The sequence below is a fragment of the Lepisma saccharinum genome, chromosome 30 (genome assembly GCF_977018435.1).
Source record: "Lepisma saccharinum chromosome 30, izLepSacc3.1, whole genome shotgun sequence".
In the NCBI taxonomy this organism is placed as follows: domain Eukaryota; kingdom Metazoa; phylum Arthropoda; class Insecta; order Zygentoma; family Lepismatidae; genus Lepisma; species Lepisma saccharinum.
In genome coordinates this window covers 34,378,583-34,402,377 of record NC_139258.1, presented here as the reverse complement: position 1 = coordinate 34,402,377, position 23,795 = coordinate 34,378,583, and the positions used below count along the sequence as shown (strand labels likewise).

At 36.7% G+C, this 23,795-nt stretch overlaps 1 protein-coding gene across 2 annotated transcripts in view; it reads right to left on the bottom strand.

Annotated features, from left to right (window-relative positions):
* Positions 1-315: 315 nt before the first annotated feature.
* LOC145982023 (nuclear protein AMMECR1) overlaps positions 316-23,795 on the bottom strand; it is a 53,592-nt gene continuing 30,112 nt past the window's right edge. Inside the window, exons 4-5 of one of the 2 annotated variants that reach the window (XR_014441016.1) lie at positions 3,233-3,943; positions 316-3,194 (exon numbers count right to left, since the gene is read on the bottom strand). Coding sequence is in view for 1 of the 2 variants with exons in the window: in XM_083115586.1 (XP_082971712.1) it covers positions 3,777-3,943 (167 nt within the window). In the remaining variant the exon portion in view is untranslated. Of the gene's footprint in view, positions 3,944-23,795 lie in introns of both variants that reach the window. The other variant, XM_083115586.1, reaches the window with a different exon arrangement.

Sequence of the window (23,795 nt, the reverse complement as noted above, 5' to 3'; positions counted from 1 at the left end):
ACCACCAGTTTCAAAACACTTAAATGTCTCAGCAAGTTTCCTTGAATTCTCTTCAAAATTTGAGGAACAAGAGCAGTGTTTTTTCTTTCCTGGAGATGACCCAGATTTCCACAGCACACACTCTCAAATTTCAGAATCCCCACATGGCATATTCCATGCAGTTGAGGTCAGGTGACGTGGTGCCCATTCAAGCATACGGGGAAACCTCTTTTGTCAGTGTAATACCCCATCTTTAGTCTGAAAATAATACCGCCATTTCTCCCAAACTTTTATGACCAACTTGTATATAAATTCATGTAAGAAATAGAAATGCAGTTCTAAAGTATAGTATGCATTTTTTCCTATCTCGCCATCAAGTATAAAAATCACAACATATACAGTCCAATACATTCACATAAATAATTAAAAAAAAAGTTCTTTCTAGATGCTACAGAATACGAGCTTTCAAACAGAGCAGGAGCCAAATACATTTTCACTTGATTACTGCTTTACAAAATATCACACATTATTGTGTTCTTTTTTTCCACAAAAAACAACAAATTATTATCCATGAACCCCACTGCTATTTCAAAAGAGCTTGGTGAAGAGAACCAACATTAACCAAATTTACCATCTTTTTTTTTCGGGGGTGGCCCCTTACTACTTCAAGTCACAACTAGGCACAATGTTATATATATATATTTATATATAATATAATAAATGTCTTGTGATCTACTTTATATAAAAGTGCTGCCATATTAGAAAAATTAAATGATGGGCTGTTCCAGAAATTACTTAAGGTGATTGGAAATAGTGATAGAGGAGCAGATCGCTTCCTTGAATCATCTTTTTATTTAACGTCTAGCGCATTCTTGTTTTTGTTACTGCTATATTTCCAGGAAATATATAAACTGGAAACACATTTCACATGCACACACAACCACACCCACAGTAATTTCTGAACTCTATACGACAGTTCACACTCAGCTCTCTCTAACACCTTGAGAAGAATTGTGGTGGCAACGAGTAGACATGAGGTATTGAACGCTATTCTTGCTGAGTCCACACATCATATTTTCATCTTTCTTAAATATATCCATGAACTTATAATGAACATTATACATACAACAACCTACTGTACTATCTGGTATTTATGAAAAAAGAACTTGTTCATATTTTGATCAAACAATGGCACAAGTGTTGTTACAGTAACAATGTAGAACTTTACAGAAGGCAGCCAAAAAAACAGCCATTGTAGTTTTACAACTGTCACTATCCTCATACCAATGAACACTGCACCAGTATTACATAATTTCAGTGCTACATTCCTCACACTACTATTTTAGATGAAAGCAATAAAAAAACATGATTGAATGAGATTCAAGTCTCTGGTTATCCTAGCACTATCCAATGAAAAATCTTCCTGGTGGCTGAGATGCTTTTTGCACATGCATTGTTTATCTAATGCAGTATGTTAACAATTCTGTTGTTTATTTCATACACAATAATTGCATGCGAACCATATTTTTTATTAAATTTACACAATTGTTTCTAAAATATGATTTAATTCATAACAAGAAAAAACAGTTACAACTAGATTGTCAATTACAGTCATATGCACTTCTACACTGAACAATCCTGTTCAAGGGCAACTGGATTGTTAAAATGTGGACATACACACAACTACTTATGCAATTAATGCATAATTAACAATCAAGAGTTTTGTGTTGGCAGAAAAGCATACTATCCATATGCAGTTTCAAATTATAAATATACTGTTTTGTTCGCTAGGCACAATAAAGTAATGCCTTTAACAAGAATACAACCACCAGGAAGATTTATTGTTACGTAAATCCTGGTTATCAAGGGACAATACACAATACAAAGCTCAAATTATAACAACATATTCTTTGCAAATTGACATATCGGTAGAATGAATCAGGCCTACATGTGCAGAAACTTATAAAGGTTACATACAGAAATAGTTACGCTTACATCCTAATACTTACTTTAAAAAAGAAAGAAAAAAAATTCATCGATATTCTACACATTACTCCTTCATTGTACCTTCAGACTAACAACTTGTGCGACCTTCACCCAATGTCAGTCTCTTGCAAGTGTTACGGGCATGAACAGAAATTAATGTGCATTATTAATGCTGCACATAAAATTCTCATTAAAACTATTACACAATTATTAATTATTGTATGTTTCTGTGCACAGCACAAGTTTAATATTAGCGTATGTGTGAGTGTATCTAGATTACATAATGAATTACTACGGTATAAAAAATTTCTTCCAGCGCCCAACAACTATACCGTTCCAATTTACTTCACACACATTTGATATGAAGAATGTGTGGATATGGAATGAATATGCAGGCATTTGTCTTGTTCACAGTCAAGCACCTATGTATAAATGTCTCTGATTTTATAGTTAAAAGATGACAATTTCTTTTACGTGGCAACTAGTATTGTGCCCATTATGCAACTATCATTCAACAATTTTTTTTGTTATGGTTTTTCGAAAGGATTGGTGTTTGATTCATTCTATACACACTTGGAAGACAAATTCTAAATATCAAAAAATCTTTTGCCTACAATCATTCTGAGAAACTACTTAGATGCCTTAAACAATGACAACTGCAGCATAGAGCACATTCTCACACTATACATTAGCATACAAATCTAGTCTACGTAAGGCCTTTGTGTCATTAGTTGATGATCGTTAACATACGAAAAAACACAAATGCTACACACATTGATTACCATGATAATGTGAGATGAGTGAAAAACAAAATAAAAATGTCTACAAGTTGCCCTTTTATGTGCAAATAATATTGGAAACCAGAAGGTAAAAAGTTGGAGAGGGATGTTTCATTTTCAGTCACAACAATGATGTCATCCAGATGCAGAACGATGGAACAGCCCCAATACCTGAGCAGGTCATGTGACTGAAAGACAGTTATTAATTGGCTCGGGACTGGGAAACATATCAGCATTCTCATTTATCTTAGTAATGGACTACTTCGTAACCTTTGATCACAGCAGAGATGCAAGCTACAGGATTCTTATCTTATCTCACAGAAAACGCTTTACCGGAATCTTACTTTGTGCCGAAATAACTTCAACAATCAATAATATCTGACTTCAGAGGCCAATGATTAATATAATCCAGACAATAACCTTACTTTCCCAGTGAGCTAATCAGCATACCTATCTTAAAAATTCATTCTTTTAAGAAATCAGCATACCTATCTTAAAAATTCATTCTTTTAAGTAAATTATGGATGGCAGTGACAGTACGATAATGCCAACTTCTATTACCATTAACTTCCCATGGTAAGATATATTCTATGCTCACAATCCAATGTTTTTGTATTTCATTATGAGACCTTGAGGAAAAAAAAAAGCATTCCTGAAATTAAGTTGTTGTTGTTAAGGCCGCTTTTCCAGCTTGATTATGATGAACAAGAATAATATATCTTCTTTCTTTCAAAAAATCACATGTATCACTATGCTATTATGCATGGTGATAGAACTTCTTCTGGTGTGAGGATTTTTCTTTATCTTGCACTTATTTTCTTCAATGTGCCATACCATTCTTGAATCACATATTGTTGGGAAGTAGTCAGGATTAGGCGGTGCCCTACACGTCTGTCACTTCCTTTTTCTGATCGGGCCTTGCTCCCCGGCAGAACATCCTGGATAAGATTCCTGTGAGCCCCATGCACAATCCACTGTATTCAGAGCTTGCGCTGCAGTCCAAACAATTGCACCACCTAAGTTCCATATTTGCTAGCACCGCCGGTTCCTCCAATGGTTAAGATAATCTTGGTAACTCACTGTTATTTTTTCACTTTGATAGCGTGTCAATTTTATATTCCGACGCACGTCTGCAGTCACAGATCCCTTGTAGCCTCCTTTCCGAAGAAGAGAATCTATTGTCTGTATCCGGTCCCAACCTGCAAAAGAAATAACACTGTAAGCAAACAATTCACAGTTTTTCGAGCAATGCACGCAAATGTATTAATTTATATTAACAGAGATACCCAAAGGTCATAATTAAGAATATGACAAATCGGATGTACAGTCATGGACACTTCTGGGTTGTGGCAACGCTATTGATTTTCAATGGGATCATTACAACCCAGAAGTCTCCGTGACTGTACAAGGGTCAAAACTTTGTATCCAAGCCTGTAAAGATATGATATTCAGCTTCTCACTTCCCAAATTTTGAATATACACAATTGATATGTTATGCACAAAACATCACAGCTTATTTCACTAGGAACCTATTAATTTTGAAGGCTCACTGTTTAAGGTGTCTTGGACACAAGCTGAATCGGATCTATGCTTTCTTTGCAATTGTCTGGCAGGAGTTTGCATTTCCTCCACATGGTAGCACTGGTGATAGTATGCTGCTCAATCCTCTATTCCAAAGAAGCAATGACAGCCCATTGAAGCACACGACTCAACCCTGTAGCACACTAATCACCAAAAGCCACCAAGCAGAAGAAATGCAAACTCTTGCCAGATAACTGAAAAGAAAACCAACACAACACAACTTGCATCCGAGACAATGAACACAGTGGGCCTTCGGAACTAATAAGTTTCGAATTAGTGAAACAACAAACACAAATACAGGGTTTTTTTATGTAATATGGATATAGTTTTGGTGAGTTCAGTGCACCATAGTGTCTTCCGATTCTCCTGAAATAGGAACAACTTTTGAAACTCTTGTTTTCTTGTAATGATTGGAAATACCATAAACAAGTACTGTACAATAACAAATATTGATAGGTTCATATCTATTCAAAGTCTGCACCATGGCTGTGCGGTCTAAAGTGTCAAGCTTTGGGCTACGAGAAGTGTGCAGGTTTGAGTCTCTAGGAGGAAGTGTAACAACTTTCCTCTTGAGATTACGGCCTGTGTATGGAACCGGTGACCACTCACCATCATGAGGAAAATGGGGTGTTGCAAATGAGTAGTGTAACCCGGTCACAGAAACCTGCAAGAATGACCGAGGGTTTGTCGTGCTGAGCACACGTCACCCCGTAACCGGTTGGATGATCTCACACCTTGTTGGTGGGATTGAGGTCAGCAGTTGCTAAGTAGACCCTGGCCCCCATGGGCAGTTGCACCATGGGTTATTATCTTATCTATTCAAGTGAACCAGTGAAAGAACATGGCAAAATTTGTTTGGGTCCACTTTATGCACAGACAAGCTAGTCCCAACTGTCCTTAAGAGTTAGATTTAACAAATCACTGTAATGAGCTCTCTCTAATTAATGGAACCAGGATCACAAAAAGATAAATTAAAAAAACTTCCAATATGACAACACCGACTGAATGCACAAACTTGTACTAAAGTGAGACTAAAATCAATTGCATAGCACCTCTTATGGAATGAATACTGCCGTATATGATTAACAGATTGCACGAGATACAATATTAGGGGCGAAGGGGGGGGCAATATCCTCATCATCCTCTAACTTGGGCATTCTGCTTGATGTTCACATAGGTTGGCAAATCAGTATCTGAGGAGTTTTGAAAGTGCAGCTGCATATCTTACGTTACTGTTACATGGCACAAGAATTTCTAGCAAGCGCACTGCTTACAATTTAGTTGTTATGGAGCACTGGTTCATACAGCATCATCTTGCTGCAGTGGAAGCATTTATTACAGTCAGGTACTTATGGCAACACTGCAGGGGTTTTGGTGATATTTTAATATGCAAGACGAACCTTGTAGGAATACTTTGCTATTGTGAATAAAGAGGTGTCAATGCAAGATTTAAAATCTTAGACGTTCAGCCAACATCTGAAAACTGAAGCAGCGCATTCAAATGACCACTGCTGGATCTTTCAGTGTCAAGAAAATATACATTTGAGCAAATTCAATATTTTCACTACATTTTTTACACCACCACGTTTCTGCCCTATCCTGTTCCACTGTTTACGACTTAAAAGAACCAGAGCTGAGCAGATGCCAATGTATCGGTATCAGAAAGTATCAGTTGGAATTTATTTACCGATACCTTTCTGACATTTTGGTCCTTCATGGGCTATATTTTATTTTGGTCTAATTATCCTGAAAAGTATGCAAAATTCGATTTTTTCGTTATTTTGCACCAGGTTTGTGTGAGAAAAATGAATTTTGGCATGACATGTAATTTTATATTCTAATGTAATGTTGGTTTATTTTAAAGCAAAAATCTATCTTGGTCAATTGATGAATGTAATTAAGACTGGAATACTTGCACACTATTGTTAATGAACATTTTGAATAACTTTTAAGTATTACAATTTTCAAGTATCCGTATCAGTATTGGTGGGAATCTTGAGAGAGTATCTGCATTAGTATTGGTCCAAAGTGGTATCGGTTCAGCCCTAAAAAGAACCCTTCATATATATTTACATTATTATATATTATTTATTTCCGAAGTTTCCTGAAGGTGTGTGGTCCATTTTGCAACAAAATTTTGTCACAAACAGGTGTGAAATCAAGTGTAAAATGTGGAATAAACTCAAATACTTTATAACAAGCCTCTTCCATATCGGTATATTAAATATTGAAACTGAGCTTAGTTCTACAAATACGTGTGGTTTATTTTCTTATTAAAAAATGTGAGAATTTTTTTCTTTCCACCTAGTGAGAATTTTTCTTTGCTGAGAGAAGAGCAATTTGCAGTCTTCTATCTTCAACAATTGTTTTACAGATTTTCTGCAAACTGTTCTGTAGTGTCAGACATCTTGAAGCCAGACAATCCTACAATTTTGATTTCCTTGCATTTCGCACAGGTAAAAGTTACCGATCTGCTATTAGAATGTAATTTTTTATTTTATGTTGTGGATGCAGTTTTTAAACCACATGTAAGCTCTTATTCACAATTATAACACCAAAACGTAATTTTCCAAACAAAAATATGATGTATTTGTACAAAAAATGTTCTTTTACTTGCATTAAGTTTGAGTTTTTGTTTTTAAGTCCACTTTATGCACAGCTAGGCTAATCAGGACTGCACCTACAGTTTCAAGTATGATCTGAACCTCTACATGCCTCCATCGGGTAACGAATCTGGGACTCATGATGACACTATTCTACTGGGGAGACTCTTTATTCAATTTAATTATGGAAATTTGCACATGGTATAATGATACACTTATTTCAGGTAATAGTGCATGATGGAAGGTCGTGGAATAAAAGCATCCATGTAAGAAAAAAACAAAGGTTATTCTAAGATGGTATGTTATTCATTTCAAAGTACAGTTGTAGGAAATACTACAAATGATATTGATCAGAACTGTTGCGTCCTCAAATAAACAATGCACCAGTTATTAATTCATCTATCATTTCTTCCCAAAAATTAACTTAGATTTGGAATCTATTTATTTATTTACTTTTGAACCTATTTTTAAATCAGTATATAGGAAACCTGTCTTAGTTTCATCTCGTATGCACAGAAATATTTGGCAGTCCTATTGAAGCCAAACTCAATGGCATTTTCTGTTACTATTTCTGTAGTACGGTAACGTAAAATTGCCAAAATTTTAACCGTTAAATGCAAGATTGGGACAATTATGTATGTGCAACTTTGGAATCATACTGTGACTCAATAAATGTTCCAGATATTCAGGTTTCATTCATTTTACGGTGTCATGATGAATTTTATATCCTTGGCTTAATTATTTTATATAATATAATCATATGATATAATAAGGGGTTGGACCACAACCTCTGAGGCTTGCGGATACAAAACCAAAAGTGAGACAGAGTTCTGTACAACTGAGACTCACCTTTGTTCAAGTCTTTGGCACAATATTTCGAAAATTTACCTACACTGAATTTACTTTACAGTGGCAACCCAGTGTTGACTTACAGGAGTCCAAAAATGTTACTTTCTACTTCATCTAATTAGTAACACATGCATCTTTTTCATTAGCATGACATTATAGCTTGATCATTTGTGACTACTATCATTTACTTCTGAATCATTCTGACAAGAGTTAAGGGTAGTATAATTGAAAATAGCCTGGTATCCAAGGGTTAAAGCCTTACATTTCTATATGTGAAACTTGTAATTGTCCTGTCTGTCATTTAATCAAGAATGTAAATCATTTAAGCTTATTGTGCAATGTTAGTAATTTTATAATGAAATGGTATAATATGTATCAGTTACTGGTGTTGGCAAACAACATCTGCCCATCCCTAATATATGAAATTGTGTGTGTGTTAATACGAGTGGAAGACAAATCTAAGTACCACATCACCGACTCTGCTAATGTGTAATATGCATTAGAATTGACCCATCTCCATCTGAATAGCATCTAACATAACACAAAAATAGGAGTTTATCCACAATTTTTCATTTGGGGAGGGGGGTAAGTTCATGTTTAGGGGGTTGTAAAGGTATATTTAGAGCCAAAATGACCATAAATTGGGCCTTCGTGAAAAATTTGAGAATGTTAGCAAGGGTTGCGCACAAATCACTGCATTAGAAAATCCTGATATGTGGTATAGAAAACATTTGCCACTTCCTGACAAAGTTGGAAAATTTTCAGGAAAATCTAAAAAGTTCCAGAATTAAGCACTTCTATGACACAACCATTCAGAATTTAAAAATTGAAAAATCAGGAAAACATTCCCAAAGTCAGGATTGGGACACATCCTGCACACCCTTTAAAAAAAGGTCCTGAATTGGAAAGAAAATGCAAGTTAAGGAGCAGAATTCTAGATAAATGGCTGGTGACATATTACATCACCCAAATGAAAGAAATGTAAAAATCTGTACCTTCATATTTAGGGTAAAAAGAAAGGAAAGTTTTCTTCAAGCTCATTTATAAAAAGGAAAATAGTAGAACTCTTAATTTTATGCTCAACAATTTTCCATTTTTCTACATTATACAGTCTATCTCCATAGTTCACATAAAGTACAGATTTGTAAAATTCTCTAATTTTACATTTTCATATTTCTAGTCCCCTTCACCCCTTTGGTCCCCTGACAAGCATATAATCGAGGAACTGGATATGTGAACATGACATTATCACGGACATGCCAATAGTTAAGCATATTTACCGAAAATAATTTGGTAATGTACAAGAGGCAGAGTGTCACAGTGGACCAGTCAGTAAAGTGTCCGACTACCATGTGGAAGAAAGCCGTGGGTTTCATTCCTGGGATGAGCAATTCCAGGTAGGAATTTTTAAAGCATTGTTACTGCATGAAGCAGCTCTGGAGTTCACCCAACCTCTTGATAAAAGTAGGCACATTTTCAGGGGCAGGTGACTGGATCATGGGCTGATCACATTACCTCTGCAAATGGCCAAGATCATGAATGTGTGTAATCCATATGCCCCCATGGCAATATGTTTTACAATGCAACAGGTATCTCATCTCTGCGAGAGAAAATCAATTTTCTGACTTGAGAAAATTTATGTCCTTTATCATGAGAACAACTAATACCTGATCCTTATCAAATTGTTATTTAAATGAACCAATAGAAAGCAATTTGACAACACATTGTATGCCCCCAGAGTATCATGGTCATTGGAAGCGGTTTATTGTTTTGTCAAAGAATGCAGTTTCTTACTTTTACATGCATGCTTTGTATCAATACATGCACTTTTACCCTATACATTTCTCATAGTTGTACATTACATGTGATTGAAAGTATGTAAAACAACTGACATTTGTCATAAATTTAAATTTTGTCAGGCCAATGCAAAACTTTGCAGTATGAAAAATTCATTAAACAATACACACATTCTTACTCTGTAATGTACAAATACAGTCAGCCGGGCCAATGTGTTCCATTTCAGAAAATTACTCATATGTCAGGTGGTAGCTAAAAGAAAAGTTCGAAAGTAACATGCTTAGAGCGATTTGAGTTACTGTATAAAGGAGTAAAAAGCAGTATTATTTTTTGGGTATGTCTAAACAAAATATGCAGCAATGTTCTCTGATATTTTGTGGGTATTGGGATAATTGAAACTGAAGAAAGCACAATTTTGAAAAAACCGGTCAGAATGAAAACAGAACAAGTTATAATCTGGGACTAAAATGTTTGGGTTCCACTGTATTAAAATAAACAAAAAACTAGACAATTCTGTCCTCATCCAACTTTAACAATAATTTTTAAAAGGTTAAAAAAAGTTTGCTATGTGCTATTTGCTACATGACAATGTTCTGCACATATAAGCTACTCAGGACTGGACCTACAGTTTAAATTGGAACCAGAACTATGAATTCTTCTCTTCAAAACCGTAACTCACGAACCTTTCAATTGCAAGGACTAAATGTAAATGTCAGTTCATTCATTCCTTCAGGAAAGCTGCGAAAATCCAGTTCTTTGCATACCCAGAATGGAAATGTATGGTCAATCATACCATGAGGTATTTCTCCTAGAACTGTTATACCACAACTACTTTGTAAATATTTTGAGAGAGAATTTACAATTCACACAATTCTGTGAATTCTAAAAATAAATAAACAAACACTAGCATACAAAAATAACTCCTACTTCTTGTATCTCGCAATACAGAATATGAATAACCGATTTGGGCAATTTTTCTCATCAAGCTTGTACGTTCCAACTATAAGAATCAACAAAACAACAAAAAATACATGTGATTTAATTCCCTGCTTTACAACAATATTTCAATACTTTGAAATATAGAAATAAAACTGCATTCTGCTTACAATTAAGAATGAACATTATATCAATAAACAAATCTTAGTTGCCAGTTTCTTTCAATATTTCATTAAAAAACTTGAAAGTATTCTAGCACCAGCTAATACCAGTAATGAGAAGTTACAGTACTGAAGATTCAAAAAAGAGAAATTACCAAGAAGTACTCTATAACTTTGATCAAAATTTATCCGTTTAGCACAATTAGTAATAAGTCTACCCTAAATAGAAAGAAAACTACTGGTACTGTTTTTAAAAGAAAAGATGTAAAGCATTTTTACTACATAGAAAACACTAGTGCAAATTTGCACCAACTGAATAATTTTAATGTATAACTGCTTACAAGCTATAGACCACTTAAACATAAAGGTCTCCAAGTGGGTTGCTTTGGGTAAGGATTCAAGCACTATGTGTGCTGCATGACACCAGTTGTATGTAGTAAACTTGTTCTCCAGCATCAAGCTGCAAGTAAACGAAAATATAAACGCCATATATCTTGAGAGGAAAGAGAAAAGAATCATGTATATTTAAGTACACTAGCCTGCTCGGAAGGCAACATGAAACAATACAAATGTTGTGAAATGAACATAACTTATCATACCGGAAACATAATTCATTTTTCAAGCTGAAAGTGGCTATATACAAGTTCTCGAACGAGGAAGATCAAATGGAAAGTCTGCTTGATATTTGCTCAATGCGAAGATTACCAGTTTCTGGTGTATTTATGAGAAAAAAAAAAAGGAAAATAAATATTTCTAAATTGAGCATTCAAGTGTTCGTATTCAAATATACAGGGCAATTACAGAAGAATCAAACACTTTTGTAAAATAAAAGCCACCTATTATCAAGTCTCAAAGAAAAATCCCATTTTGGACAAACTGAAATTTGTTTTGAATCAGTGGTCGCATTTTGTGTCACATGCTTTAGAAAGCATTTGTGTTCTACAATTGACAGACACAGAATCCCAAAGTGCAATGCAAAGGCTTTTCAACAACATTATGAATCATACTAATTCACAACAACATAGGCAGATTGAAAAGAGAGACTGCATTTACAAAGGGAAAGAGAATGGGCAGATGATAGAAATCTTCCTCAGCTTGAAAAGTGCTTTACAAGACAATGAACATGAAACTCTAAGTTACAGCTGGTGCAGACACTCATAAAAATTGACAAGATGTAGAATTATCGAATCTGCACCCAATATGCAAATTTGCATGGACGGTTTAACATCTGTGATAAGTAGGGAACGGATTTCTAGGTTCATTTTTGCTTCGTTCTAGACATATGCTTTAGAGTTTTGCATTCCATATACACAGTACCTCTCTACTGAAATTCTATAGGTCCTAAAATGTCTACATGAATTCCTATAAATGCATAAAAGCCTTTTTTGACCTGAAAAACACATTTTAAACTTTTCGCGTAACTTTACAAATAACTTGTATTAAGAACAATCCTTACTTTCCACCACAAAGATTTGAGACTGTTGAGACTTTGAAGGAATCTTGAGCATCAAAATGCAACAACAAGGGGTGTCAACGTAGTGCAAATTTCCATCTTCCAGCCTGCTTCACGACGATACCATTATGCCTGAGGGAGCCCCAAACATGTCTTGGGAATCTGTAGCAGTTACATTTATAAAGTTTGCACCAAAAACTTCCTGTGGCATGGAGAGAAGGTTCTCCATGGACACTTCTGGATTTTTACAACACAGAAGTGTCCATGACTGTACAAGCACCCACTCACGGACAACTGGAAGAACTTCACCACAGAGAACATTGGAAAGCATATGGTGGTGCAGTACTACAAAATATGATAGATTTTATATTGAACAAACTGTATATTTTTTAGGGATAGGTCCGATTAATCGGTACTCGATCGGTATCGGCCGTTATAGGCATATTGGTTTATCGGTAAAATTACAGGTTATTTTACCGATCCGATTTATTAAGGAGGTTACTGAACCTTTCATGTTCTTCAAGGACCATTTATAATTTTATATCGGATTGGTAGAATATCGGTTATCGGTATCGGTAAATTTTATATCGTTACTTTATCGGTATCGGACAAAATTTCATATCGGCCCATCCCTAATATTTTTTATAATAAAAAAATACAATTTATTGCATGGAAAATAGTGCATTTTTTAACACAAATTGCATCTAATAGTAGATATTTCATAAAATTATTATTAATTAATAATTAATATTTTAGCACCTAAAAATCCATTCCCTAAATGAGGTTCCTTAAAAATCAATGTTTTTTCTTTATGCAGTGACATAACAAGGTGTACAGTGTAAAGGGCAGGCTAACCTACCTGACATGTTGACCAAATTACTTTTTCCGCAACTATTGGAGACCCTATCTCATTTTCACAAGACAGTGCTACCATTTCTGAATGTAAATTTGGACATATCAATAGCATGTAACAAAAGTCCGGGAACACTTTTAAAAAATTATTGTAGCCAAACAAGTAGCATTACAAAGTGACAAAGTACATCATTTCAAAGAGTAAAGTTGTAAGTTTTTTCTCATTGCAGATGTTACGTGTAGTTCCATATACCATCGCTAGGTGGTGTCATAATCAAGATGGCGCTTTCTGGAGCTAAGAAGGCTTTCTGCGTGCTAGAATTTGACAAAACAAAGAGTGCAACGGATGTCCAACAAAAATTTAGGATGAAGTACAGGAAAGCAGCACCAACCAGGAAGGCAATCTACAATTGGCATGTAAAATTTGTTGAAACTGGGTGTTTGAGAGAAGTGGTCGGCCAGGTGTGAATGAAAATGACACTGAGCAAGTGAGAGAAGCTTTCACAAGGAGTCCGAGAAAATCGATACGCAGAGCTTCACGTGAGTTGGAAATGTCAACAATGACTGTGTGGTGGGTTTTTGCGTAAAAAATTAAACATGAAACCCTACAGACTACAGTTAGTGCAAAAGTTATATCCTAAAGACAAAGACCAGCAATTCCAGTTTTGCTGTGCATTGGAGGTCAAAGATGATGCTTTTGTGAATTTGATAATTCTTTCGAACAGGCAAAATTGTACATTGCCTTCCTGATTGGTGCTGCTCTCCTGTACTTCATCCTAAATTTTCATTGGACATCCGTTGCACTCTTTGTTTTGTCAAATTCTAGCACACGGAAAGCCTTCTCAACTCCAGAAAGCGCCATATTGATTATGACACCACCTAGCGATGGTATATGGAACTACATATAACACCTTCAATGAGAAAAAACCTTACAACTTTAATCTTTGAAATGATTACTTTTGTCACTTTGTAATGCTACTTGTTTGACTACAATATTTTTTTTAAAGTGTTCCCGGACTTTTGTTACGTGCTGTACATGATTTGGTTTTCCCAGAATCCACCCTAACCTTACCATGGGATCCTTCCCACTTCCCAGGGATATCAATGAACCCTGCTGTTACATTGAACAGTTAGCCCTGAATTGTATAGGGTTTGAGTTTCAGTGCAGGGTTGACATCTATCTGATGCAACACGACATGCTTATTTATCACTTTATATTGTAAACAAACTGACCATAACATTTTTCTTCAGGATAGGGTAATGAAAGAGTTACAATGTTCACAAACAGTTAATTCTTTTATGATCACCATGGATTTCATTCAGTCCTCACAGATTTTACAAGAGGTGACAAACCATGTGAGACTACCTATCTTCAATTCAAATTGCACTTGTAGTGCGAATTGTGGGTATCATATAAATCTGCTTCGTGATGTGGAAAACTCAATGTGTGTACACAAAGTACATAATCTTATTCACAAACAAAACTCCTTCAAGAATTATTTTTTTCAGTCTGCAATCCCATTTTATTAACAAATCTCTCCACAGTTGATTCTCACGATTCCCACACAAGAAACTAGCTCTTCCGACAACACATGCATATAAAAAATATTGAAAGCGATACAGACAATTTACTATGAACTTCAATTGCCTTATGCTTCATGTAACGCACATTTCAAGTTCCAAAATAGTGGATGACATTATGAATGTGGCTCTGGAATTTAAGGCACTTGAAATGACAAATTAAGCAACATATTCTACAGTGTAAAGGGAAGAAATTATAGAATTTTGATGTAATATCATATTTTACGAATAGAATTGGTCCTAATTTCCTTAGCATTTCACATAGTATAACCAACCAGTAATGAGCTCTAGGTCACGAGTGTAGAGGTGATGGAAACAGTGTGTGATTTAAAAATGTATTGCGACTTTGTTTACAAGTCGATACCTATTCAACCGAGAGGAACAATGTTTTCTACAAAAAGGTGTTAGATACAAATCAATGGCGATGCTTAAATACATACTTTATAGTGCAAACAATGCATGTGTGGAAGAATACATTAGCTCAGGCATTTTCAAACTTTTCGTTTTCGCAGCTCTCCTCCGATGCCAAAATCAGCACATGCCTCCCCTCAAAAATTATAGATCAATACATGTGATGTGACCATGAAAAATCAACACAAAATCTCTTCGTGTTAATTTACTGTTGATACACATAAAGGGTGCATCATGGGAAACTGACTGTTTTCAAATGGGGATCTCGAAGCAGGGAGAGGAGGTAGAAATGAAAGTAGGGTGGCATTGAACTAGCTCGGCCATGCCATTTTCGGCACGGTTTGGATCGGCTCTGCTGGGCTCGGCTCGGAGTGACAGTAAGAAGAAATAGAGAGAGCGTGTACAACGTCAGCTGAAGCAAAACAGCTTGCGGCGACCGCCATGTTGGGTGGTGCCACCTGCCTGTTGCGTCCATTTGTTAACATTCATCAGGAAAAATAAGGCTGCTTGTTATGCTTCATTAAGTTTAAATCGTCAAAAACAATAACACGAACAATAACTTTCTGCTCGGGGACATTCTGTCGAATTGAGGCTGAGTAAAAGCACAGTACGGCGAATCTTACACAATAATTTGGAATGCCATCTGTACAAACTTGTGATCGTGCAGAAGTTACCCGAAGAAGATTATCCACAACGCTCAGCCTTTGCCAGAAACAGGCTCACCATTTTCGCAAGCATAAAGACACCATCCTTACGAGTGCAGCTGACATTGCGTGTACTGCTGTCATCCGGTGCAAGCCCAGCCGAGCCGATCTGAACCGTGCCGAAAATGGCATGGCCAAGTGAGTTCAATGCCACCCTACTTTCATCTCTACCCCCCATCCCTGCTTCGAGATCCCCATTTGAAAACCATCCGTTTCCCATGTTGCACACTGTACAAGTAATGAAAATATAATGTGTGATTAATGCAGGTGGTGTACAATTGAATGTTTAAATGTTATCTGGTGTCAATTCATTCAGCGATACGATATTCATGAGAAAAAAAGGATAAATACAAACAGTAAGGAAAGCTGGACAATAGATGTTAAAAACAGGCATACAGCAATATTTAGATTTCATCATTTAATTGTTGTCCTGTTTCATCTAACAACATGCTCCATGTACGAGAGCAATCACCAATGCTTTCATCTTATAATCTTCCTCTTACAAAGCAGCAACTTCGTTTTGAAGGCTGACGCCTTGTTTGATAGTTGCAGGATTCTCTTGTACCTTGTAGAGATACATTCAGAGCATACAGTTTGAGGAAAATATCATAAAAGTAGGCCAATTTCTGTACACGGGCACCATCAATTAGGTTTTCAGCATTGGCAGGGTTTTCTTCTACAATGTACAGTACCGCTGCACTCTCTGTCTCAGTTCAAAAGCACGGGAGATGACGTTACCCATGGAAAACCAACATGATTTTCAGTAATACAGAAGAAATATATATATTTTTTATTCAAACATTTTAAACTTTCAGATAAAAGAAATAAAGAAAGTTCTCGAGCCTCCCCTTTGAAACTTTGGCACCTCACAGCTTGCACAGCACTGCATTAGCTTCTAATTGATTGATTGAGTGGTGTTTAAGTCCACTTTATGCACAGTAAGGCTAATTGGGAGTATCAAACCTGGGACCCCACTGCATTAGCTGTTTCAATTGTAAAAAAATAGGGCACTGACTTCATGGACAGAAATATCTCAAAATAAAGCTGAGATTAATAGTTATGTAACGTTAAAAAAAGTGCAGAGTTTCAGTAAGTTTATGGGTTATTCAATGAAAACCATGTAACTCAAATGCCTTTTCTGTTGTGTGTAATTATCTAACATTCTATGCACACTTTGTATTGCAATCGCAAATGCTAACTGGAATGTCAAGTAAAGTATGTAAAGAATTGTCTGCTATAAAAATCTAAAAGATTTTTGGAAGCATTCATGCTAGCCCAAATGTTAAAGGAAATGTTTCATCTAAAGCTTGTCAGTTGGACATTAAGAGTTAAGCAAGTAAACAAGAAAATAAATTACAAATAGTTTTAGATACAAACATTCTCAATAATCATAATTCAACTGGATAACTATACTTAAAAATACTTCCTCTTAGAAATGAAAACTGTAGCCCACTCAATTTTATTACATTAAATTTTAGTAGCATTCAAGGATGTAATAATTAAATGGAAAATAATTTTGTTCTGGAATATGACTTAAGTATAAAATTTGGGGAATACATGCATGTAGTGAGAGAAATTCCGGGCTAGAAATACTATTTCTTTTAAACCAAAACTAGCTAAATTTGTATGACAATTTGGTATCTCATATACAGTGGAGTCCCAATTGTACACTTTACTATTAATAGTAATTTTCAGATTAATCTTTGTGCTCATAATGCTCTGAATAACATATAGTCAAGGTTCCACATGCATGCAGAGAGAGAGAGGGGGGGGGAGTGCAGCATTCCACTTGAACAGCACTCTAGGATTAAATGTAAAATAATTTTGATCTGGAATATGACTAGTATAAAATTTGGAGAATCCTGACAAGAAATATTTCTTTTAAACCGAAATGGCAATAACATTCCAAAAGTAAATGGGTTGTTATTTGTACCACCAAAGTATTGTGTAACAAACTCATGGCAAGTTTTCTGTCATTGCAGTAGCATGGTGATATACAGAGTTGAAACTGACTGTGTTTCCTACAGTAAAGTGTTTAACTGGGATGCAATCCTAAAAGCATTAATAACTTTTTAACAACTGTCAGGAAAGCAGTAGCCAATCACTAGAGAATGTCACCTATATGGGTAAACATTTTCAGATAAGCTCTGCTTTGGCCACCATGACTATGTTGATCTATCTTGACTTCACTGTTTTCCACTTTCCTTTTTTGTCTCAGTGCTCCTTTTTCTTGTTCTATTATCTTCTTACTTTTTCTACTTTTCTTCCATTGATTCATTATCTCTTTTATACTTTTCTTCCTTTGTTGCTCTATATTTTCAATTCTTCCATTTATTTCTCATTCTGTATTTTTTGAATTTAAATTAAAAATTTTGGGTGCGTCAGTACTTAGGCTATTTTGCACCCACCGTACTATACGGGGTCCAGCCCCTTATCATAACAAAAATAAAAGTGTGTCTGAAAATTAAATTTCCTTACCTTGGTTAAAAGCAGAGGCTAAAAAGGGGCACTCAGCAAAAATAAGTACAAACACAGGACAACACACAGAATTATACTGGCCATGGGGACAGTCGCCAGACCCTCGTTTGTCTGCAAAATGCAGTCCAGGGTGTACTACGTGGAAGAATCACCCATTACACCCCTATAATGTATTTTTGTCTTATTTTCTGTCTTCCTTCTAATGTGCCTGTCTCTCTCTCGCACGCTCTCTAAATTGCCATATCGAAACTTGGCACATAGAAAAACAATTATTTTTCATTGATCATACTTAAACAGTTTGTGCGCATTCTCACAAAATAATGTCTCTGGGCCTTTTCTTTCATCTTCTACAAACTAACTCTTACTGGTCTAAAGTACCTCGTAGGTTGGCACTGTCCCTCCTTCAAAATTCAGTACCTGCAGTCTGGTGTACATTTTCAGCAAGATATCAACCCCTTCCCAAAATTTTCCACATGCGTATCAGCTGTTGGAATGGTAGAGAAATTATTTCATAGCTTTGCACTACCATTGACTTCACCAAATTACAGAAGGGTCAGTCAGTGGAAAACAGGCCACATCGTATATCTCGACGTGTAGATATCGCAGCTCCATGAAAATTCGTGCCACTGGAAGGGGGTTCGTTGTCACCTGGTACATGGCAGTCATGTCGCAGGCTTGTGTGAAGCAGTGCGAGTGTGAGACATGTGAAGCAGACATGCAGGGACTTGCCATCCAGCATATCATGTAGACCAGTAAGGAAGAGCAGCAAGCAGCCATGTGTTTCCAGGTGGTAGAAGGTGCTAGTATGCAAGACATTCACCGTCAAATGACAGCAGCGTTAGGGGAACATTGTTTATCTCTGTCGTTGGTGAAGGAGTTGAGTCGGAGGTTTTGCGAAGAAAGAACATCACTGCAGCAGGATGATCCACCACCTGGTTTTTCTGTCACTGTCACAAATGATGACCTCGTCCAACATGTGATGACATCATTCAACAGGATCAACGGTGTACAGTAGTGAAGACGTTGCACAGACCACAGTGGCACGTAACAGCATGGTGTTTAACATCATGAAACACAGTCTCCAGTATCAGAAGGTGTGCGCACAGTGGGTTCCCCAAAATCTGACCACAAAACAAAAGCTGTTTCGCATGGGAATGACAGTGTTTCCTCTGTCGAATCCATGTGCCATCTGTATGAACTGGAAACCAAGTGGCAAAGTCAGCAGTGGAAGAACCCCCACTCACCACCACTGAAGGAATCGAAGGCTATGCAGTCATGTGCTCCTCATATTGTTCTTCGACCACAAGGGACCCTTGATCATCAAATTGTGTGAGCAAGGTGCAAATATTACTGGCTTGTATACAGATGCCTGCGACAGGCCATCAAATCCAAGAGACCATATTTGCTGTTGTCTGGGGTGGTATTGTTGCATGATAATGCACGTCTGCATACAGCCAATGTTGTCCAGGAACTATTACACAGATTTCAGTGGGAAACACTCCAGCACCCATAGTATACTCCGGGCATGTCCCCATGTGATTATGCCATCTTGACGAGTTAAAACAGGCACTGTGGTTGTCGAGCTGAAGGATGCCGTTGAGTGATTGGTTGTTGCAGCAACCGCCCACCTTCTACAGGGCTGGAACTGACCTACTGCCAGGACAGTGAGACAATAGTATCATAGTTATACAGGGTGGCCCGTTTTCCACTGACTGACCGTTCGATTTATTTTGCTCAGTGGTTATGCAGTAAACATTATCTAAAGCCAGGCTCACATGGTTTATGTCCATCCTTACTTCCAGATTAAATCTGGAGCTTCCATACATCGGGACTGTGTGAGAGCATTCTTGTCCTCAGTTCCCTACAGAAATTAAAACTTTTGAACAAAGGGTCGTTGGCAACCTCTATAAACTCCCAGATGAGAGTGTGGGAGGTCGGTTGTTGGAACTGTGAACTCGAAGGGAGAATCTGATTCACTTCGGTCAGCTCGGATCAGAGGCCAGCTCTCCTGCAATGGATGCTGTAAGGAATTGGATTGCCCGGAAGGCTAGTGCCTTGGTGTCCAATTTACAGGTAAAAGGGTGGTTCGTTCTGGATGTTATTTGGTAGCAATTACGGTGCGCCGGGCTGCCTAGTGACTTGTCACCATGGAGTGTTGTAAAAATGTACACGTCGGGCAACATCGTGCCTGTTAAGATGTTTCTTGAAGTAACGCGAGTCTACCTTGTGACAAGGGTACTCCCGATGTAATTCATAAAGTGTAAAGCATCCCGGTATAAACAGTAGAGATTTCCAACATCACAAAAATTTGAGTTTTGGCTTAATAATTAGAGAAACAAATGTTCGGATATGACTTGTATATAACCTTTGCTTACACCTATTCTAACACTACGTTTCGAGGGAGCACCTACATATTGTCTCTCCATGAACACTTTCTTTTTGTCACTGTGGGGATCAAACCTACGATGGACTTGTGATTTTACTATAAATCCAGTGTGTTAACCACACACTCCATTACACTACAAGGTCTCTCTCTAAGTTACTATTTCTATTATTTTTAGAAAAGGTACAGAGTTTGAATTCTAGGCTGGGATGGCTCATATGGTTTAGGGCCAGAGCCATAAAGGCTGACTAACTAACTAACTCCCTAGCCTTCTTAAACCCGAAGGTTCATGGCTGCAGCAACACAGGCCTTCCATCTGTCCCTATCTTGAGCCATAAAGGCTGCTTCATTGAATTTCTCACTTTCCAATTTGGTTGTTTGTTCCATTCCATTCGATGCAGCTATTTCAACCTTTCTATTTTTAATCTGCATGTACCTGCCTAAGTTACAGAAATGCAACTGAAGAGATATTCTCAAGTTGCCACAGCAAAAAGTGGCCCATCTATGGTTCACCCATAACATCAAATTGGCAACTGACATTAGAAGATAGTGGCAATAACATATGAGGGAAGATTTAGGATAATTCAATGTGAAGGGCATTTATGGTGAACATGCTCTGGTGAGCTCTTCATGCTAGACTTGGAGATGATCCTATGATGAAGTATGGTGCCATTACTGTAAATAGATTATAGCATTTTGTAGGTTTGGTGCATATTACTCACAATTCCAGAATATAAAAGGACGTTAAAAAATTAACGTTAAAAACTGTACTTACGTATGCGAGTATGTTGTTCCTATTTTTCTTTCTTTAGAACTACGTTTCGGAGATTAACTATCCCCTTCTTCAGGTACGTATGAAAAAACTAGGTACTTAGCATAGTACCATGTCGAAATGTAATAAAAGTATAGTGGACAAGGGTTGGTGTGGATTCATTTAAGATATTATATCCCCGCCCCAGACGTATATAAAAAGCTCGTCGTTCGCTAAAAACTTGCACAATTAATTTATTCTCATGTTAAAAACATTAAAAAACTAAAAAAAACCTGTGTGTATCACTATATACAACTTGCAGGTTCAGCCATTCCTGCTCAACTGTGCAGGAAAGCGGACATAGAATTGCAAAAAAGGAAATCATTAGAAAAGAAAAGAGGAAGTTAGGAAGAAATGTGTACGAAACAGCGAATATTTGTAGAGGGGGGGAAGAATAGTCTGAACAGGGATGAAGGAAATGTACAAGAAGGGTGGATCAATTTCCTAAAAAAATGGGACAAAGCCTGGAAGATTGCACCCAATATCGGTTTCCACGTCATCCAAGCTGCTGAGAAGAACGAGAATTTATGTTGGATTTGTGACACGATAAGGGGAAATAAGAAAATAAAGGGGAGAGGAAAGCATTCCTGGAGGAGTAACCTTCATGTAGATTAGGAAGCACAGTTGAGCAGGAATGGCTGAACCTGCAAGTTGTATATAGTGATACACACAGTTTTTTTTATTTTTTTAATGTTTTTAACATGAGAATAGGTTAATTGTGCAAGTTTTTGGCGAACGACGAGCTTTTAATGTACGTCTGGGGCGGGGATGTTGTCCACAATCCTTTTATTACATTTCGACGTGGTACTATGCTAAGTACCTAGTTTTTTCATACGAACCAAGGGGATAGTTAATCTCCGAAACGTAGTTCTAAAGAAAGAAAAGTAGGAACAACATACTCGCACACATAAGTACAGTTTTTAACGTCCTTTTATATTGTAAATAGATGAATGCACCTCATTGGGTGATGAGGGCACCACTCTCTGAAGCCACCTTAAAACTGCTTGCATTCTTACATCTGATATAAATCTCCCTCAACTTTTTAAAGACATCGCTGATTTTCCATGATTTTTATCTCATCTTTAGGTTTTCCCTGACTTTCTCTGACCAATTTTCACTTCCTGGACCGAGACAACTTATCTAAAAAGAAAAAGACAAGATTGGAACACAAAAGTAGTGGAAGATCAGAAGAAGATAGAGAATGCCAACCCAGACTGAAAACTGTGAAAGATGATGAAGTATTATTAGCTCTGAAAGAGTACTGCATATTAAAGATTTCCAAAATAAATCTATGAAAATAAGAGGGGACTTAAGGGGAAGAGTGACAATTACGCACCAGTTGTGCATTTATTTCAATATCGTCGGATTGGGCACTTCTACTAAAAAAAAACCTTCACCACACTCTCAACGTTGCTTGAAAAATATGATCAATAAGTATTTACAATTACAGAATCCTATGTATTCCTTATGAAAAATCAACTTCAAGTTAAGGCTAATCAAATGGGAGTTTAGACTTTTCCTATGACTAAGACATAGTTCAACGTGTCCTTTTTCCATCCATGTACAAATTATTATTTGTCATTGGATGTTTGATATGCAGAACGAATAAAATAATGGTCCCATAAGTGTAATGCATTTCTCCTTGCCGCCTACTGCCATCCTGGCAGTGTTGCCGAACCTGATGTGCATAAAAGAGCCAACTTTCACCTTAAATAGAGTTAAAGTTGACTTTCAAGGAGCTTAATTCACGAAGGCTGCATAAAGTGCCTCCTAGGGTAATTTTAGGTGTCAAGAGGGGCGGGAGCCTGCTTTTACCTTTAATTACAATAGATTCTTAGTAGGGATGGGCCGATATGAAATTTTGGCCGATACCGATAAAGTACCGATATAAAATTTACCGATACCGATAACCGATATTCTACCGATCCGATATAAAATTAGAAATGGTCCTTGAAGAACCTGAAATGTTCATTAATTTCCTTAATAAATATGTGTTTCGAGGTGACTGCAGTGCAAAAGAAGTTGAATATTTAGACAATTACTTTTTTAAAAAGTAGGGCATCGAGATTATCTATAAAAATTACAACCAAATGGCAGAATTTTGCACTAAATTATAAGATATTTATCGATATATCGGATCAGTAAAATAATCAGTCATTTTACCGATACACTGATATGCCTATATCGGCCGATACCAATAGAGTACTGATTAATCGGTCCCATCCCTAATTCTCAGTGTTCACAGTCTAGATCTGGCAGCATCGCTCATCTCAATAATACACCAATGGTTGCATGAAATTCGAAATAAAGGAATCCTGGATAACAATATTATGTGACGTTAGCTACGGTGCTATAAAAAAGCAGCTGAGGTGGTAAGAGGGGAGTGGGGTGATGCAGACAATATAACAATATCACATCACCTGCAAAATATATACTAATGGCAAAAGTTGG